Raw genomic sequence first — 16,811 nt, forward strand, 5'->3', positions numbered from 1 at the left:
ACGGAGTTTGTACTGAATGCAAATGGATACCTTGTCAACTACAGAAAAGGAATGAACTTTGCCTTGAGTGGGAAAAAAATGGCCCCACTTTTCTTATCATTACAAATAATTTTTTATACTATAAAAATAAATATATAATTATGGTGAGAATAGCTCTTTTGTGATACGCTCTCACGAATCTTTATCTGTTAGACGGATCAACCCTACCGATATTCACAATAAAAAGTAATATTCTTAGCATAAAAAGTAATACTTTTTCATAAATGACCCAAATAAGAAATCCGTCTCACAAAATACGACCCGTGAGATCGTCTCACGCAAGTTTTTGTCTTATGGTGGTTGCTTCCAGTCCAATTTAAATTCAGTCATTAAATAATCTAAANGATGGTTGCTTCCAGTCCAATTTAAATTCAGTCATTAAATAATCTAAAAATAATTTTATGGGAAAAAAATGTTTTTGAAAAAGTTAAACTAAAAGTAGATGATTAATAATAATTGTTTGATTATAATAAACATAAAATCAGAGGACACGTTATTATATCTTATTAATTTTCCGTACATCTTAATTTTTAAATTAAATTTAATATAAGTTGGCACATGATATAGATAAAATATTAAAATAAGTGAATATAATTTAATACATCATTTATGTTTTTACTTGTGGCATAAAGATATCGCAACTACCGTGATTGATTCGGAAGGGTGCGATACCTTTTTTATTAGTCTTAAATCATATGTTAAAAATTTTTATTGTTATATTATATTATATTATATTGTAAATTTTCATACCAAAATTATTGTATTGTGGATATAAATTACATAGAAAACTTATTTGTTATATTTAAAAAATAAATTTGAATTTATTTTATCTAAAGCATTTCCGTTGACCAAACAAATTTGGACCCATTCGGGGTTTTGTATGTGAACTTGAATCTATAATAGTTTCGTAGAAACTCTCTTTTGATAAAATAATTATGGTCGGAAACATAAACATCATAGCAAAATCCAGAGGTCAAACAAAAGAATGCGTTCAAATTTATTGTTCATATGTTATTCATACTGGATTCCCGACCAAATTCACACCACCGGCCATCGTACAACTCCCAACTATTGGGTTCTTACAACAATGTGATGGTCACACACGTGTGTGTGTATATATATATATATACACGTGGCCAAATTGAGTAACATCGACTAATAACATATAAATTGATTATACATATTTCTTCACAATGTTTTCGACTCACATTATATGAAATATTAAAGTTGTAAATTATTATTTTATTTGTATATATGATTTGTAGGATCGATTGCTTGTTGTTTTACCAAAATTTATAGCTAGTGTTAACGGCTAAACTCAAATATTTTAAATCGTACAAACTCAAACACCACGTTTCGAATGTTCTACTCAACATGCACACTTATTGCACCCAACAATCTCTCTCTCAATAACTGCATTCCTTGCAATCAATGAGAATCGAACACGTGACTTTACCTCTGATGCTAATTATAGGGCTGAGTGATTGCCGTTTTACCAAAAGTTATAGCTAGTGGTAACGGTACAATTCAAATTTTTAAATCATGTAGCAGTTCAAACACCACGTTTTGATTGTTATACCCAACATAAACAATTATTACACACAATATATTTTATAATTTATATATCAGACAAATTTAATCATTTCATCTTTCAAATCAAATGTGACATACTAAAACTTTACTAACATTAAGATTCATTGGCTCATTATATTTATTGAACTTTGATATAAAGTATATATAATTTTAATATACCAATTAATTAAATATAAATCGAATGTATTATTACGTTTCCTTACGATTCCAACTTGTACTAAAATTGGAATTGCCCATATACATATATTCTTTTATGCAATTTGGAATTGTCTATTTTCAAAACTTGATCCAACTTACTTGTGACCTTACAATTAATTGTTGTAACAATAATATAACCTTATTGGAAAATTTGTAGCTTATTGGGAAGAAATTGGCTGCATTTATTGGGAAACTTGAGTTGATTTTTGGCCCCGCAACTAACCTATCAAAGTCTAAAATATTTTTTTTATGACATGAAATCCGCGATCTCAAATTATATAGATATACTTCTTTTTCCACATAAATAAAAATATTCATTGAAAATATCAATTATACAAACAGTTTTACGATTTTATGATTATTTAACGAGTGTTTATATAATTTTTTTGTTGTATTTCTAATAGTTAATTAGTTACAAGACTCCAAAATAAGTAGGAATGTATTAAGAAAAGAATAGAAGAAATATTGCTAACTATGCATACATACTTTTATATCCGAGATAAAAAAAAAAAAAATTTGACTTATAGAGTATTATATTTTATAATCTCAAGATTATTTTTAACTTTAAAATTTTATGCAGCAGTTCCTAACATGTTCGATAAATATGAATAATTTTATTTTCCCAATACAAAACGACACATACATTTTGATTTTATTGTGCTAAATATCCTATGAATTTCTCGTTGAGCCAATACCTTTTTGAATAACGAATTTGAACATTTCAGTCCTTCTGTTAATACACAAATTGTGTCAATTGCAAAATTCTCGTTGAGCTAATATCGTCACAATTCGTGGTATTAATTCAACATATTAGTCAATTAATTCCAAACAATGTCATCTTCTACTACAAATCAATTAAAGTTTTCTACAATTATTTCGATTAAATGAGTTAATTGATCATATATTGAACACGAACAAAAAAAGAATAAAAAACACAAAAAAAAATGTCCATATGTATTTGACGTAATTTTCTCAAGAGACAGAGATCTACATATTCAAAAAATATAACAAAAAGACTAAAATGTCCAAGTCTGTTACGGTGAGAGAGTATCAGCTCAACAAGAATTTTCACATGAGTATAAACATAATTTGAATATAAACAGATAAATTGAAATGCTCAGATCAATTACACAAAGATATTACAAATTTTATTTCCCCAAAACATAGTTGGAACTATATTCAGGAAAAAATCGTAGTGGCTATTGTTTTCAATTTTTTACAAATATCTGAATTTCAATTTTAACTTTTATTTGTTTAAAAATTTATACCCAAATTTCAAGGATATCTCGAAATTCCCAAATAAAGAAACAATTACAATTTTACATGATTTATTATTATTAAAGATATTATTATACGGTCCTTTCAAAAAAATATTATTGTATGCTAGATTACAAAAGATTTAGAAATAATTTATTATACTTTTAAAATATTATTGTATCATTACAATTGTTGCATCTTCAAACTTTATCGGTAAATTTCCATAAAATTTTCAAAAAAATTGTCATTAATTATTATTATTATCAATATAAGAGCAAACTATAACTGATAGTAATGTTGCAAGTCAAATATTATAAATCGTATAACAATAAGAGCGTCACGGTTCGATTACTATCCCAATTGAGACAATTAGTTGTACCTCAATAATCTTTTTCACAATTATTGCAGTCTTTGGAATCAATGAGAATTAAACTATCGACTTTGATACCATTTATATGATTAATCGATTGAATTTTTATGAAAAATTATATCTTATAATAATATTATAATTCAAATATTTTAAATCATATAATAAACCAAATATCATAATTAGACCACTACCACACGTGTTACACTCCAACAATAAATTTATTAAAAAAATTAAAATATAAAGTGAGAAAATTGAGAAGGTAAAAACTTGTGTGAGACGGTCTCACGGATCGTATTTGTGAGACGGATCTCTTATTTGGGTCATCCATGAAAAAGTATTACTTTTTATACTAAGAGTATTAATTTTTATTGTGAATATGGGTAGGATTGACCCGTCTCACAGATTAAGACGGATCTCAAATGAGACCCATTCAATTGAGAAATGATATCATTTTTGCTGAACAGTGACCGAGACGTGAATTAGGGGTTTAAGGATAGCACAGGACGGTGTAAAACTAAACCCCACTGAAATCTTGCTCAAACGCGAAATGGAGTTGCAATCTGCGTCTGTTTTCCTTCAAAATTGTCCTCCACGCACCCGTGTTTTGCTTCCTCAACTTCACCAAAATTGTCCTCCACGCACCCGTGTTTTGCTTCCTCAGCTTCACCCTGTAAGCTCTCTCTTTAAAAGTTTCAATCTTGTTCCCTGTTGAAAATTTTAATTATTCCATGAAAAATCTGTTGGTTAGGTCAAAGGACAGTTTAAGGGCCACACTTACTTTAAAAAATGGATGCCCAGATGCCAAATTGAGCTCAAATGTACGTTTTTTCGCTTTAATCTTCCTATTTTGGTTTATCACTGGGAGTTCTCAGTTATTTACTTTCCTTTTTACCCCATCTTTCGCAGCTCTCTCGGTATCTTTAAGGAGCAGAGTGGTTGTGTCTGCTGCAGATAATAATTCGTCAAGTAATTCGGGTTTTCGAGTGAGTGCAATTAAGGGTTCGGAACCATTTCGTGGAAAATCAGGCTCTGTTTCTTTCAGTGGATTGAGCCATCAATCGGTTGAGGAAAGAAAATTGGTGTCAGCGCCTTTTGTTGAGAATACTGGATCCTTTCTGTGGATTTTGGCACCTGTAGCATTAATATCGTCCTTGATTGTTCCGCAGTTGTTTATCATTGGCGTTATCGAGGATCTCTTAAAAAATGAGGTTCTTGCAGGTATTCTGGAACTTCCTTCATGAGTTATAACGTTTTTTGATTGAATTTGGTGTTTTGCCATCTGTTTCTGATTTTTTCTTATATATTATATACTGGTTGTTTTTGCGATGAACTGGCTGGATTTGAAAGTTATATGCTATGATTTCTTTGTGCATATTGATGTCTATAATCTATTTGTTGTTAACATATAGATCTTAACCTCCGGCCTTGATCTTATCAGCTTTAAAAACTCTTTATTACTTTAATTTTTTTATTTTTGGTTGATTGGAATCTCTCTAATTTCTGATGCCTTCTTGAATTTGATAAACCTATGCAACTATTGGCATAGACTTCCAGCATAAGGGTAAACATGGTGTCACATGTGTAATTTGTTGATTTAGTTTTTTAACAGTAACATTTGAACAAGCATTTTGAACCTTATCTAGGTACGAGTATTTGGCATTTTACCAAAAGCTAGCGTTAGCGTTAGCAGTACAACTTAACTACTTTAAGCCATACGACAACCCAAATATCATGTTGTGATTGCACTTCTACTAGAAACAGTAATCTCTCAATAATTTCATCAACTTGTAACTTATGATAATCTAGCATGTAACATTGGTTTTTGATAATAATTGTAGGATCAAGGGCTTGGTATCTTAACAAAAGCTAGAATTGGCTAAGTTGCAGCTCGAATATTTTGAATCTTATGACATCTATAATCCGACGTTTTGATTGCTCTCATAGGAGATAGGAGAGACTATTATTGCTCCCTGACATCTTATACTTCATATGATGTGAAACTACTGAAGAATGATGAATAGAATTAGGAAGTTTTAAGAGTGGAGAAAAAATTAACATTGCTAGGGTTGAAGTTGATTCTTTGAGGTTAAGGTCTGTACTTCCTTTGTGCTCGTGCATTTATAAACTAATTAATATAACATAAGGGAAGAACGGAAGAATGGGGTGATGATGCTAAAATGTAGAGTTGTTGGTTGAATTACATGGCATACAGTAGGGCTTTAGCATGGTGATGCTTCCATGATTTGCAAAAGGGTTGCCTACTTCCATTAGTTTTATATTTGGAATTTCAACCTTTCTTGTGATCTTGTGTTTGTTCTTATACACATTTTTTTCCGATAATTTTCTTCATTGTGTACTGGACAAGCGTTTAGTTTTTCTTGATCTTGATGCAGAAATTGTTTCCTCATTTTCTGCGGAGGTCATATTTTATGCCGGACTTGCCATATTTCTACTTGTTACTGAGCACGTTCAAAGGCCATATCTGCAGTTTACCTCAAAGAGATGGAGCCTCATCACTGGCCTACAAGGATATTTGTCCTCTGCCTTTTTCACCATGGGATTTAAAGTTTTCGCTCCGCTCTTTGCCGTTTATGTCACCTGGCCGATTCTTGGTTTACCTGCATTGATTTCTGTTGCTCCTTTCTTATATGGCTGTTTGGCTCAATTTGCATTTGAGAGACGTCTTGACCGGGATGGATCTTCTTGCTGGCCTCTTTTGCCAATTATCTTTGAGGTTAGAAATCGTGAAATTAACTGTTCCCTCCAAATTAAAAGGGGAACGTATTTTTTACAAGATTGGTACTTTTTCCGCAGATATATAGGATATATCAGTTGACCAGGGCTGTGGGATATATTGAGAAGTTAATGTTTGCAATGAGTGCTGTATCCATAACCCCTGCAACAGCAGATCGGGTGGGGGCATTTGTTTCCTTGGTACTGACATTTCGTATCCTAGGTGTTACTTGTCTATGGTCGTTACTAACGTTTCTGCTGAGGCTCTTTCCATCCAGACCAGTAGCGGAGAACTATTAATGTAAATAGAGTATTCCAGTAGAATTGCTTACCTTATATTAATGCATTCTTGCTTTTCTTTTGCTCGTCTTAAAATGTTTTTTTAATCCATTCCTTCACATACTGATCCATTTTCTGACTCAACTGGTGCATTTTGAATTAGTGGGAAAAGAAAGAATAGTGATGTTCACTCTTAATTTATCACATATAACCATCATACTTTGGCTTCACAGAAGCTATACTATCATATACTCAGTCCGGAACATTATTCTACCAGAAATCTCTACAGGAGCATTCTCCATCTCTGAGATGATGAAAATCTGTTACTATCTCTTACTATAAAATCTTGTTTCTCTGAAAGTGGACAAAATTCGGATAAAATTGTGGCAGTCTCTACCGATTCTCAGGTTCTTGATGATTCTCAAATCTTGGTGCCTGGAGATGTGCTAATAAGCCTATATGCCATGGGGGTGGTCTTTCACTGTGATGAGGCCTTCTCTCTTGCTTCCTGATTCCAACCAACCTTTTGACAAAAAGTGAGAATATTTTGATTCGTGTAGTTTCGGAGATTGCTTGGTTTGTTTGGTGTTATCTCGATCTGGTTGCATGGTTCACTCATACTCTGAATGCTTTAGATCTAGAAAATACAATCATGATAATTTTTTACCAAAAAACTACTTGGTACTATCTATTGCATTATAATAACTATCCTGAACATAGATTAGTAGAGAAGAACATTACCCAGTCTGATAAAATCGTCAAATTTTTGGTGCAGTGTGGGCATGACTATTTTGCATCGTCGTACTTGACCAAATTGTTAATCCAAGTTGAAAAAGTATTGTATTGACCATTACATACTTGCATGTACCAAAATATGTATCTCAACGACTACTGTGATATATATTGTTACAACATTAATGAACACCAATTGGAGTTTATGACTTACGATTAGTGAAAATCAAAAGTCAGAAGATTGATATCTTTGACTGAAATTATTATGCAAGAGATATTATTCTTATAAATCTTGTCAAAAGATGTAGAAGTAGGGGGGAAAGAGTTGAGAAAAAACGGGGAACTTTTTCGCAATAATTTTTGCCTTGTCCAAGATTGCTTAGGAGCCATTAGAAAATTTCAAGTGCAATTTTATATGATAAATTGCCTCATCCGTTTGAGCAAAAACAGCTAGGCCACGCACAAAAGCAAAGGACCCTGTGCCACCCACAATGCTCAATACTTCTCTTTCTTTGTAGGTTAAGCTTTTAGCCTGGATGCTGATGCTGCCCGAATATTCATTTGTATGTATGGTAAGATAAATGATATTGAACGCCGAATGCGCAAAGCTTTCCACAGGGATTATAAAACCTTGTGCTTTCCCAACTACTCGAGACGTGTTTTCGGGTCCTTCAGTTAGTGTGTGATGGAATATCATAGCTCCGGCAGGTGGTGGTGGTTCCACCGGACGGGCTTCGGGGCCAGTGACTTGAGGTTGTCGAATGTAGAATGACAGGGCTACGAAGGGTGTCAGGTTCTTTCTATAGGGCTGTGGTGAGAATAAAGCAAGTAGTATGACTGCGATTGTGGCTAAAAGGACAGCGGTGCAATATATGATTCTTGACAGCATTATTGTGATTATGAATTGGATTCAAATCTTTTAAGGGTTCTTTTAATACGATATCTTTTAGTGTGTTTGTTGGCATCTATTTTCTGGCAACTTAATCCACCTTTAGATCTTTACCTAATCCTCAACTCATTGATTGCATATTTTAGTTCTTTTATTTTTCAAGAATGGTCCCTAACATCGTTTGGAACTTGGAGAATTAAAAGATAGCATGTGCTAAGCTAACCAACGGACTTGTAACCTTTGGTACCACAATACGCATCCCCTCCTATAATAGATAATATCTTTTGTGTCATTATTGTGGAATTGTTTGTATATTAAATTATTTAAACCGTCTCTATTAGTTATAACTTTAAATATAAGGACACATGAGTTTCAAATCTTTGGCTCAGGTATCCAAAGTCGACTTAAATGAAGATGATCGTGTGAAATTCTTCATTAAAAACATCATGATAGCAAATTTGATTCGTTTGAACAGATCAAAATGGGTACTCCGAGGAGAAAAGAACTGCTGGAGTCTATAATCAAAAAATACATTTAAACATTTAGTTTGGTTCCCAAGGGGTCTAATGAACAATTTACAACAAAATTTCACCTCTAATATCCTATCCTAAACCACCCCACATGGAATAAAAAACTTGCCTCTATGAGTAACACGAGGAAGAACGAAGAAGTATTTGTCCCGCCAAAATCAGGCATAAAAAATTGAACTCAGTAGCCGTCAATCATGAACATATGTGGAAGCCAGATTAGGTTGGTGAGCATTTGCAGCGAAACAAATGCATAGAAATCAATTTGTCAGAGCCTTTGCCTTGCGTATATGACCCATGCTATTCACGAGATCCTTTCTAGTGCAGACGGGGAACAAATTGACCTTCAATAACCCTTTGAGCCGCCAAAGAACATATGGAAAACTTAGTTGATCACGTGAAGTGAAGCGGACGACCTCATCAAACCAAAGGCACATGAACAAATTAGTAGCTGGAGTGTGCTTCCTCACGATTATGGATGCCTCAGCTAGAGCTGCTTGAAAATTACAAGCATCGTAAACGTTAATATCTCATTCTCATTATATCCCATATCTGTGCAAATTTAATAATTCATTAATGCGACGAGGAGATAGTATCCATCACATTGTTCAACAGTATGATTTCAGAACAGGTAGCACGGGAAATGCAAGCATACCTTTCTTTCCGTCAAACCTCTTATCCTCCGGAAGCCTATCCTGGCGATACTGTGCCAATTGTACCTCTACTTCCTCTGGAGTAGCTTTATTTTTCTTGACGACAGCCTTTGCCTCATCATACACACTACTGCGTGCCCCATGTTCAGATATCGCAAGCTCGTAATTTGAACGCCAAAGCAAGGTTTCCAACACACCAAGAGGATCCCTCCTTAATTGAGACTTGGAATCCACCCAAATAGAATATCTAGCATTTGGAAAAAGACGATGGGGAAGCATCTGGCAGAGCGGTAAAAAAATGTAAGTACGAAATGTGGCATATGTAGAAGAAAATAGAACACGTATGTGCCTGATAAGCAACCTTCCCAATTCCCATTATAGTTAAATTAAATAATCGACATTTCTGGATTAAGATATTGGCCTGGCTTTGTCATTTTTCCAATTCTATAACCGGGGGGAAAGAAAATCACACGTCCAAGTTGAAAAAATAACCATGCATGCCAAAAAATGGGGGCGGGTGCTTCTATGACAAAATCAAGCTAACCAGAAATACTGCTATAAACCAACTTACGCAATTGGAAAAAAGAATTGCAATGTATCTAAGAGCATGGGAAATAGGTATATAACTTGGTCAGTAATGCTGAATGCTCAATTCTTAAGTATATTTATTAAAGACGGCAATACTTGCATCTGCATTCTACTTTGTACAATGCACTAGCTGCGTGAGTTATTCTTGTTCCAAAATAATTTGCACAGAAAATGAATGAGTGAAATCTGAGAGTTATATACCTTAGGAATTTTACCATTTAATCTCTGATCTCGGAAAGGTAAATCCCTGACTACTATAACACGCCATTTTCCAATAAAATGGTTTTCGTTTACTTTTTTCCCCTCTTCTTCCTGTGTTGCAAGTGTAATTTCATCCCAGAATGCCACATAGCAAACCTACAGGAACTTTAATAACATTAACACAAGGCAAAAAATTACAATCTCCACAAGATTTACACGTAGATAACAATGGACGACCTTCTGAAGTGATGTCTCTGACATTCCTATAGGTTGATAAAGATCATCTCCACCACCAAATGCACAGGTGGAAACCACAGCTTTGCAAGTATCCATATAACTTTTATCTTCATCAGAAATTCTAAACCCTCCATTTTCAGTGTAGAAACCACAGTGGACCTCAGGCGTTTCAGTCACCTATAACATTATAAAACTTGTGCCTCATTATTTCCATTAAAATGAGACGTAAACAATAATAAAGCATCAGCATGCCAACTAACGACATGCAATAGTTCGATGTTAGCAAAAAATTGAAATTTAAGGACAAGAATAAGGACGTAATTACCTTAAAACTTTGCTCTCTTTGCTCAAGAGTCTGGTTCCCAGTGAATAAATTAAATCTTGTACCCTCCAAATATCCTACAGATAAGTTTGATTTCTCTTCTTTATTGGTTCTATCAATCTCTGTAATGTATATCAACTTTTTTATTCGATTACTATAATCTGAATCATTCGGAAGATCTAAAAGCTCGAGTTCTTCAGGAGGTAGGAGACTCAAACACCCTAAAATAATTCAAAAGAGAGAATCACAAACTCGAAACATGATAAATTATAAGCTTGCCCCACGATCGAAAAAATATCAGTCACAATAACTTACCCAACAAGTCCAATCATGTTTTGATACAAAGTAACCAAAATGGTACAATATCAATTCTTTCCCACTAAAAACTAACACAAGAAATATGGAAACATGAGATTTTGCAGACAAAAGCATGAGTAAATAACTAAGGAAAAACTGGTGGAAGAAAAATGGACAGTTCCCACTAAGCAACCAACCAACAATCAGGATTCAGTAACAGTTCTACACCCGTGCCCACACCAAAACGAATGCATACAGCAACCAACCAATCTAGATTCAAATTCTCCAAAAGAAAAATCCTTCAAAAGGAAAAGAAGAAGCGACTCACGCTGTCGAGCGCCCCCAACAATCCGGGTTGTGGGAACGAGCCTGTTCAAGTTCCCCCGAGAGTTATTACTACTCCGAGAAGCTACATTTACCAGATTCTTGAGCCGATTAGGACCCGAATTCGGGCCTCTGCCGATTTTAACAGCCTCGTATATGAGGAGCACGACGGCGAATAGGAGGACAACGGCGGGCCACCACTTGAGGAGTTTAGAGATGAATTTTCGAGTGAAATCGGGTCTCGCCCTCGGGCCCGGTTTCTTGCGCTTACGGTGGACCCGGAACCGCGAACGACCCGAGGGCTCCTCGTGTTCCTCATCGGAGACGGAAATTGAGATACTGCTGTTCAGCATACCAGAGATTGCATCGAAATCCTCACGAAGTCGTTCGATTCTCCTTGCATAAAGCGGTAAAGAGATATCGTGCGCAACTCATGCGACTTTTCTAAAGGCGCACTCCACTCAATTCCTACTAATAAAGCTTACCAGTGTGTTTGGACAAGTAAAGAAAGAGATTTGGATTTTAAATCTATAGATTTGGAATTCAATTTGGGGGTTTGGCAAAATTTTTAAATGAAATTTGTTTTAACCATTAAAACTAATTTATTTTATATTAAAAAATCTTGTATTACTATTTTGTAATATGATTTGTTTGTTAGCAATATTTATATAAATGTTTCTATTTTTCTATCAAAGAAAAAATTTATTTTGGAACATATAAAAATATTTTAAATTGATTAATTTTTTAAAAAAATACAAAAATTATAAATTTTATCACTAAAAATACATTATCAAATTTTGATAAATTAAGTTTTTACTATTAAAACAACAAATTTTTTAATAGTAGTGTCTTATTTATTGAATTTTTAACATAAAAATATTTAAATTTGATTTTGAAATAATTTTCTCAAAAATATATATAATATAAATGTTTATGAATTGATAATATGAATTTTTGGATAAAAGATAATTTATAAAATTTAATAAAAACATTTAAAATTTATAAGCAAATTATAAAAATTTGTTAGTAAAAATACTTTTATTTCTTTTCATGACTCAAATTCCATGAAATCTTACCTATCTAGTTAAATCAAATCTCATCAAATTCCACCAAATATCAATCTCATTTTGAAATTTCATCTTTTCAAAAATTAAAATGGTATTTCCAAATCCTACCAAATCTCCTTGAATTTTATGATTCCGAACACATTCTAAAGGCCAAGGCCAAATAGGTGAAGACTTGTTTGTTTTTTGTACATTTGTAAAATAAAAGTATTTCATGTTAGCCTAATTTAGGCGCCAAATTACCATTTACCATCCCAATAAAAAAAAATGCACATGATCGATCATCTTTATAGTCGTGGTTTTTAAAATCAGACATAAAAATTTGTGTGAATGATTAAAAATGTATTTGACTCTTAAAACACGAGATTATAAAAGATATTTTATTTCACATATCGAGTTTTATGTTTATAGATTCATCTATTTATTTAACTATCAAATTTAAAATGACAATAAGCTAATTTGTGATAATGCAGACCATTAATCCCGAGCAACAATGGATTTGGATCCTCTGCTGTGGTTAAAAACACAGTAACTGGTGTTGTGTACTTTTTACACGAGATTATCAGTTTATCATTTCGTTTTTTCTGACAATTTTTCAATTTTATATGACATTGTGTGAGGTCCATCAGATGATCAACTGATCATGTTGTATAAAAATGCACATTACCAAGTGATGTATTTTCAGTCACAGTAGAGGATCCAAATCGAACAACAATGTGATGGATTGGACAAAGTTTGTCTTGGAATTCAAACTAAATGGAAAATTAAGTCAAAAGTAGAATATATTATCTATTTTCTACATGGAGTTTATTATTAAAACTCAAAAAAAAAAAAACAAATTTAAAATATCCTCCAAATTTTCAAAATATCTTCCCCAAAGGAGGGAAGAAAAATGAAATACTTGTACCGTCGACCATTGACCATTTCTTGATTCTTCTCCTCCTCCCGCTTCTAATCTTCTTCCACCTCGGCCAAAGTATGCAGGCAGCTGCGGCACTCTTCTCTTTGCACACACCTTCATTAATCATCACAAAATCAACTGCGTTAATCACTAACTACCCGGCGAACTCCAAGCTATCATCTCACAAGAAAGCAAGTAGAAACAATGTTCCGGCTTGCAGAGCTTCTGGGTCTTCACAGCGTGGTTCCGCGATTACGGATTTCAATCTTTACGAGCTTCTTGGGGTCGACGATTTTTCCGATCGGTCTCAGATCAAGGAAGCGTACCGGGCGCTGCAGAAGCGGTGTCACCCGGATATAGCGGGGCCGGCGGGGCATGACATGGCTATTGTTCTTAATGAAGCTTATGCTCTTCTTTCTGACCCTCTTTCACGCATGGCTTATGATAAGGTTGATGATGAGTTCCTCGTGTTCGTTTAATCCTTTGTAGTTTCTTGCTTTAATATTGTCGTATTGGGGCTTTTTACCCGCAGAATCGACGGGTGCATTTATCTGTTTGATAAATAATTTGTGATTTGGGATTGAGATGATTATATATGCGCTGAAAGTTTTACGTTCATTGAGTTGTTGATGCTTAGTTGGTTATGATAATTAGGATATTTTCCCTCGGTAAATATTCAGAACGGATTATCCATTTTCTGGTTCTTGAGGTAATTACTTTGGAAGAAAAAGTCATCAAAGTTTATTATTATCTAATTTTAACGTTGATATTATGAAATTAATGCGCTTGTCAAACTGTCGTGCAGTAGTAGTATTCCCATAAAACAACGAATTTGAGCATCGTGATGAACTAACACAACTGAATTTCAGGCATCGATTAGTTCAAAGAGGTCTATCATATGTGTATTCTTCTCATTCTGTGCTTTTAATACATGATTTTTTCAGGAGCTATCAAAAGTTGCAGATTTGCGAGGGTACACAGGCAAGCCTATATATTCAGTGTGGCTTGGATCAGAGAGTGAACAAAGGGCTGTTTTTGTTGATGAAGTCAAGTGCGTGGGTTGCTTGAAATGTGCCTTATTTGCTTCGAAAACATTTGCTGTTGAATCGGTATATGGGAGAGCTCGAGTTGTGGCTCAATGGGCTGATCAAGAAGACAAGATTCAAGAAGCTATTGGTGCATGCCCAGTCGACTGCATCTCGTGAGGATCCAATCCACACCAATTGATCATATTTACTCTCGTTTAATAACAAATTTTCTTGCTTTGATACATTTTGTGATCAATAAGAACTAATATCACCTTTTTATTCCTTGTAAATACTCATTTTTGCATCTAAACAAAAGGTTTGTGGAGAGGTCCGACCTGCCAGCCTTCGAATTTATCATGTCCAAGCAGCCGCGGGGCAGGGTCAGAATAGGTGTAGGCAATACAGTGGGAGTTCGTACTTCCGATATTTTTAACGAGGTGGAGAAATTCCAGGCCAGATATACCCAGCATAAAGCTTACTCCAAGGTGAACTTTCTGTGTCCTAGTAACGAGTCACTGCATTTCAATGCTGCAGTAAATAAACATGTCCAATGAGCAAAACTTTTGATTGAAGGAATCAGAGAGCCCCAGAGCATCAATGGCCTCAGCTATTCAGGCTATTCAAATGATATCAAATTGGTTGTACTGGCAATCTCCCCTTACAGACGCTATGCCACCAGCGACACTGGACTTAGCAACCGGGACAACAAAACGTGCTAGACCTAGCATTAAGAAGCTGAAAGCCGCTGTTGCAGCTAGAAAAGAAGCAGGGACTACCACCACTCGACCTGAAGGGTCGTCGTCTGAGTATTGGGTGCCATCTACGCTTGGGCTCCCCGATGCAACCACCCCATATTGTGTCTCAAAACCTGCCTTCAATCCTTCTCCAACCCAAAAAACAAGTCGACCACGACCCAGTGAATCCTTGATCCTCAAAGACAAATTGAGCTACACTTTACGTCTGGGCGTACCGATAGCAACCGCCACAGTTGCTGCAATCGTGGCTGGGTTACAGATTGGAGAACCGGTGGGAGGCTTAAAAGATCACATCGGTGGTCCTTTAGCTCTAGCAATTATCAACAGTTCTTGGTTCCAAGTTTCTTTAGCAGGTGTTACTTGGTATATCATTGCTGTCTACTTGGTCGAATTGGTTGAAGCCATTCGAAGAAAATAAGGAAATCATAATCAGTCATCTCTATATTTTTAGAACCTGGATGGCATGTGTATAATTTACTCTATTGCGCATTGTTCATTTATAAAACATAGGATTGAATAAATTTCACTGTTTTTCTTTATTTTATTTCTAACGTTGAACAGTAAAAATGCATCATAAGATCGCAACAGATGCGAGTCATCAATTTTTCATGCTCGAATCAAAATGTTATCCCTTTTTTCTTAAGATTGGCACGTTTTTTCTTTTATTAAAAAAAACATTGGATTAATTTTTTAAAAAAATACCAAATAAACATTCTTAAGTTCTTACCTCGACTATTATCTGAATATGATTGAATTTATTTTATACTCAATTATAAAAATTTATTTGGGGATGATTGAATGTTTGTCTTAAATTAACGTTACTTATCATGTAAGTAAATCTTTACAATGATTTTTTGAAAAGTTAAAAATAAATCAAATATCGTCAAGATAATAGGTTTTTTTTCGTACATTTGATTAATTTAACGTATTTATATTCAATATTTGATTAAAGAATAATGTTTTTTTAATAACATTATAAAAATATATATATATATATATATCAGGACATCAACGGTAGTAGGAACTCATTCAAAGAGTTTTTATTGTACACATCATTGTCACTAGGGTGGAATCGGGTAGAGATCCTTCTTGTATCACTTCAACGCAATTCGCATCCCGATAAACATCGGAAGTCTTTTTTCTCCCTATCATGTATCTACGTGAGAAATAATATTTTTGTTATAAAAAGTAATATTTTTCCATGAGTTGGATATGTTCGAAGATCTATATTTCAAAATTATCTCATGAGACAATCTCGTAAGATTTTTGTCTAAATTCAAATGACAAGAACGTTTCATTTCATACACATATATATATTGAGGAATATTTTTTTTTACAATTTGCTCTTGAACCTGAAACCTCATTTCAAACTTTTTATCTTGATATCAAATGAATTATAGTAATTCATCTGTCATGTTTACAATTTGCACGTGAGAACAGTTTCTTTTGAATAAAAATTAGTTAATCCAAAAAATATTTTTTTTACATATGTATCAGAATATATTTTTACATATTTATTGTAAATTTATACATTTCATTTAATTAATTGGCAATACGTATGACTATTAAAATATTAGATGTTTTAGTTAAATTAGTATCCATAAATATTTATTTTACTTTAAAATATTTTTTTACATTTTATATTTTATCACACAGTCCAACTTCTTCAAATTTACCTACATAACATAGTTTAATCTTCTCGATACGTCAGAATGTTACATTTTATATTAATTTAGGTATCTTACTTTGTTATAAACTTTTAGGTATCTTACTTTGTTATAAACTAGCCACTGAGCATATACTTTCGAGCTCGAATGGTATGAT

The 16,811-nt window shown here is 33.7% G+C and overlaps 4 protein-coding genes across 6 annotated transcripts; 2 read left to right on the forward strand and 2 right to left on the reverse strand.

The window, feature by feature from the left end:
- Nucleotides 1-3,902: 3,902 nt before the first annotated feature.
- On the forward strand, nt 3,903-6,546 carry LOC140960771 (uncharacterized). Of its 2 annotated transcripts, XM_073419042.1 has the most exons (6): nt 3,912-4,034; nt 4,080-4,127; nt 4,206-4,275; nt 4,364-4,675; nt 5,851-6,191; nt 6,272-6,546. In XM_073419042.1, the coding sequence occupies exons 1-6, from the start codon at nt 4,005-4,007 to the stop codon at nt 6,488-6,490; spliced, it is 1,020 nt and encodes a 339-aa protein (XP_073275143.1). In that variant the 5' UTR covers nt 3,912-4,004; the 3' UTR covers nt 6,491-6,546. The 2 variants fall into 2 exon arrangements, with proteins under 2 accessions (XP_073275142.1, XP_073275143.1); XM_073419041.1 differs by having other exon boundaries at nt 3,903-4,127.
- Nucleotides 6,547-7,334: 788 nt separating this feature from the next.
- Nucleotides 7,335-8,198, reverse strand: LOC140960773 (pterocarpan synthase 1). Its single transcript, XM_073419043.1, has one exon. The coding sequence runs from the start codon at nt 8,088-8,090 to the stop codon at nt 7,581-7,583; it is 510 nt and encodes a 169-aa protein (XP_073275144.1). The 5' UTR covers nt 8,091-8,198; the 3' UTR covers nt 7,335-7,580.
- Nucleotides 8,199-8,537: 339 nt separating this feature from the next.
- On the reverse strand, nt 8,538-11,693 carry LOC140962093 (probable hexosyltransferase MUCI70). 2 transcript variants are annotated; one of them, XM_073420958.1, is made up of 6 exons: nt 11,244-11,693; nt 10,622-10,839; nt 10,297-10,473; nt 10,060-10,215; nt 9,273-9,549; nt 8,538-9,113 (listed from the first exon to the last, which is right to left on the reverse strand). In XM_073420958.1, the coding sequence occupies exons 1-6, from the start codon at nt 11,590-11,592 to the stop codon at nt 8,878-8,880; spliced, it is 1,413 nt and encodes a 470-aa protein (XP_073277059.1). In that variant the 5' UTR covers nt 11,593-11,693; the 3' UTR covers nt 8,538-8,877. The 2 variants fall into 2 exon arrangements, with proteins under 2 accessions (XP_073277059.1, XP_073277060.1); XM_073420959.1 differs by having other exon boundaries at nt 8,542-9,110; nt 11,244-11,690.
- Nucleotides 11,694-13,185: 1,492 nt separating this feature from the next.
- On the forward strand, nt 13,186-15,496 carry LOC140961899 (chaperone protein dnaJ C76, chloroplastic-like). Its single transcript, XM_073420678.1, has 4 exons — nt 13,186-13,653; nt 14,149-14,405; nt 14,549-14,717; nt 14,806-15,496. Exons 1-4 carry the CDS (start codon nt 13,282-13,284, stop codon nt 15,403-15,405), a joined length of 1,398 nt encoding a protein of 465 aa, XP_073276779.1. The 5' UTR covers nt 13,186-13,281; the 3' UTR covers nt 15,406-15,496.
- Nucleotides 15,497-16,811: the final 1,315 nt, after the last annotated feature.

Source organism: Primulina huaijiensis, chromosome 16, assembly GCF_012295235.1.
Source record: "Primulina huaijiensis isolate GDHJ02 chromosome 16, ASM1229523v2, whole genome shotgun sequence".
NCBI classification, from domain to species: Eukaryota; Viridiplantae; Streptophyta; class Magnoliopsida; order Lamiales; family Gesneriaceae; genus Primulina; species Primulina huaijiensis.

Bases quoted from the DNA above. Each gene is read 5' to 3' on its own strand.
- LOC140960771 (XM_073419041.1), top strand. From the start codon at position 4,005: ATGGAGTTGCAATCTGCGTCTGTTTTCCTTCAAAATTGTCCTCCACGC. The intron at 4,276-4,363 runs GTACGTTTTTTC...CATCTTTCGCAG, and splicing joins ATGCCAAATTGAGCTCAAAT to CTCTCTCGGTATCTTTAAGG. The intron at 4,676-5,850 runs GTATTCTGGAAC...ATCTTGATGCAG, and splicing joins AAAAAATGAGGTTCTTGCAG to AAATTGTTTCCTCATTTTCT.
- LOC140960773 (XM_073419043.1), bottom strand. From the start codon at position 8,090: ATGCTGTCAAGAATCATATATTGCACCGCTGTCCTTTTAGCCACAATC.
- LOC140962093 (XM_073420958.1), bottom strand. From the start codon at position 11,592: ATGCTGAACAGCAGTATCTCAATTTCCGTCTCCGATGAGGAACACGAG. The intron at 10,216-10,296 runs GTCGTCCATTGT...AAGTTCCTGTAG, and splicing joins CAGAGACATCACTTCAGAAG to GTTTGCTATGTGGCATTCTG. The intron at 9,114-9,272 runs GTATGCTTGCAT...GTAATTTTCAAG, and splicing joins GAGGTTTGACGGAAAGAAAG to CAGCTCTAGCTGAGGCATCC.
- LOC140961899 (XM_073420678.1), top strand. From the start codon at position 13,282: ATGCAGGCAGCTGCGGCACTCTTCTCTTTGCACACACCTTCATTAATC. The intron at 13,654-14,148 runs GTTGATGATGAG...TGATTTTTTCAG, and splicing joins CACGCATGGCTTATGATAAG to GAGCTATCAAAAGTTGCAGA. The intron at 14,718-14,805 runs GTGAACTTTCTG...TTTTGATTGAAG, and splicing joins AGCATAAAGCTTACTCCAAG to GAATCAGAGAGCCCCAGAGC.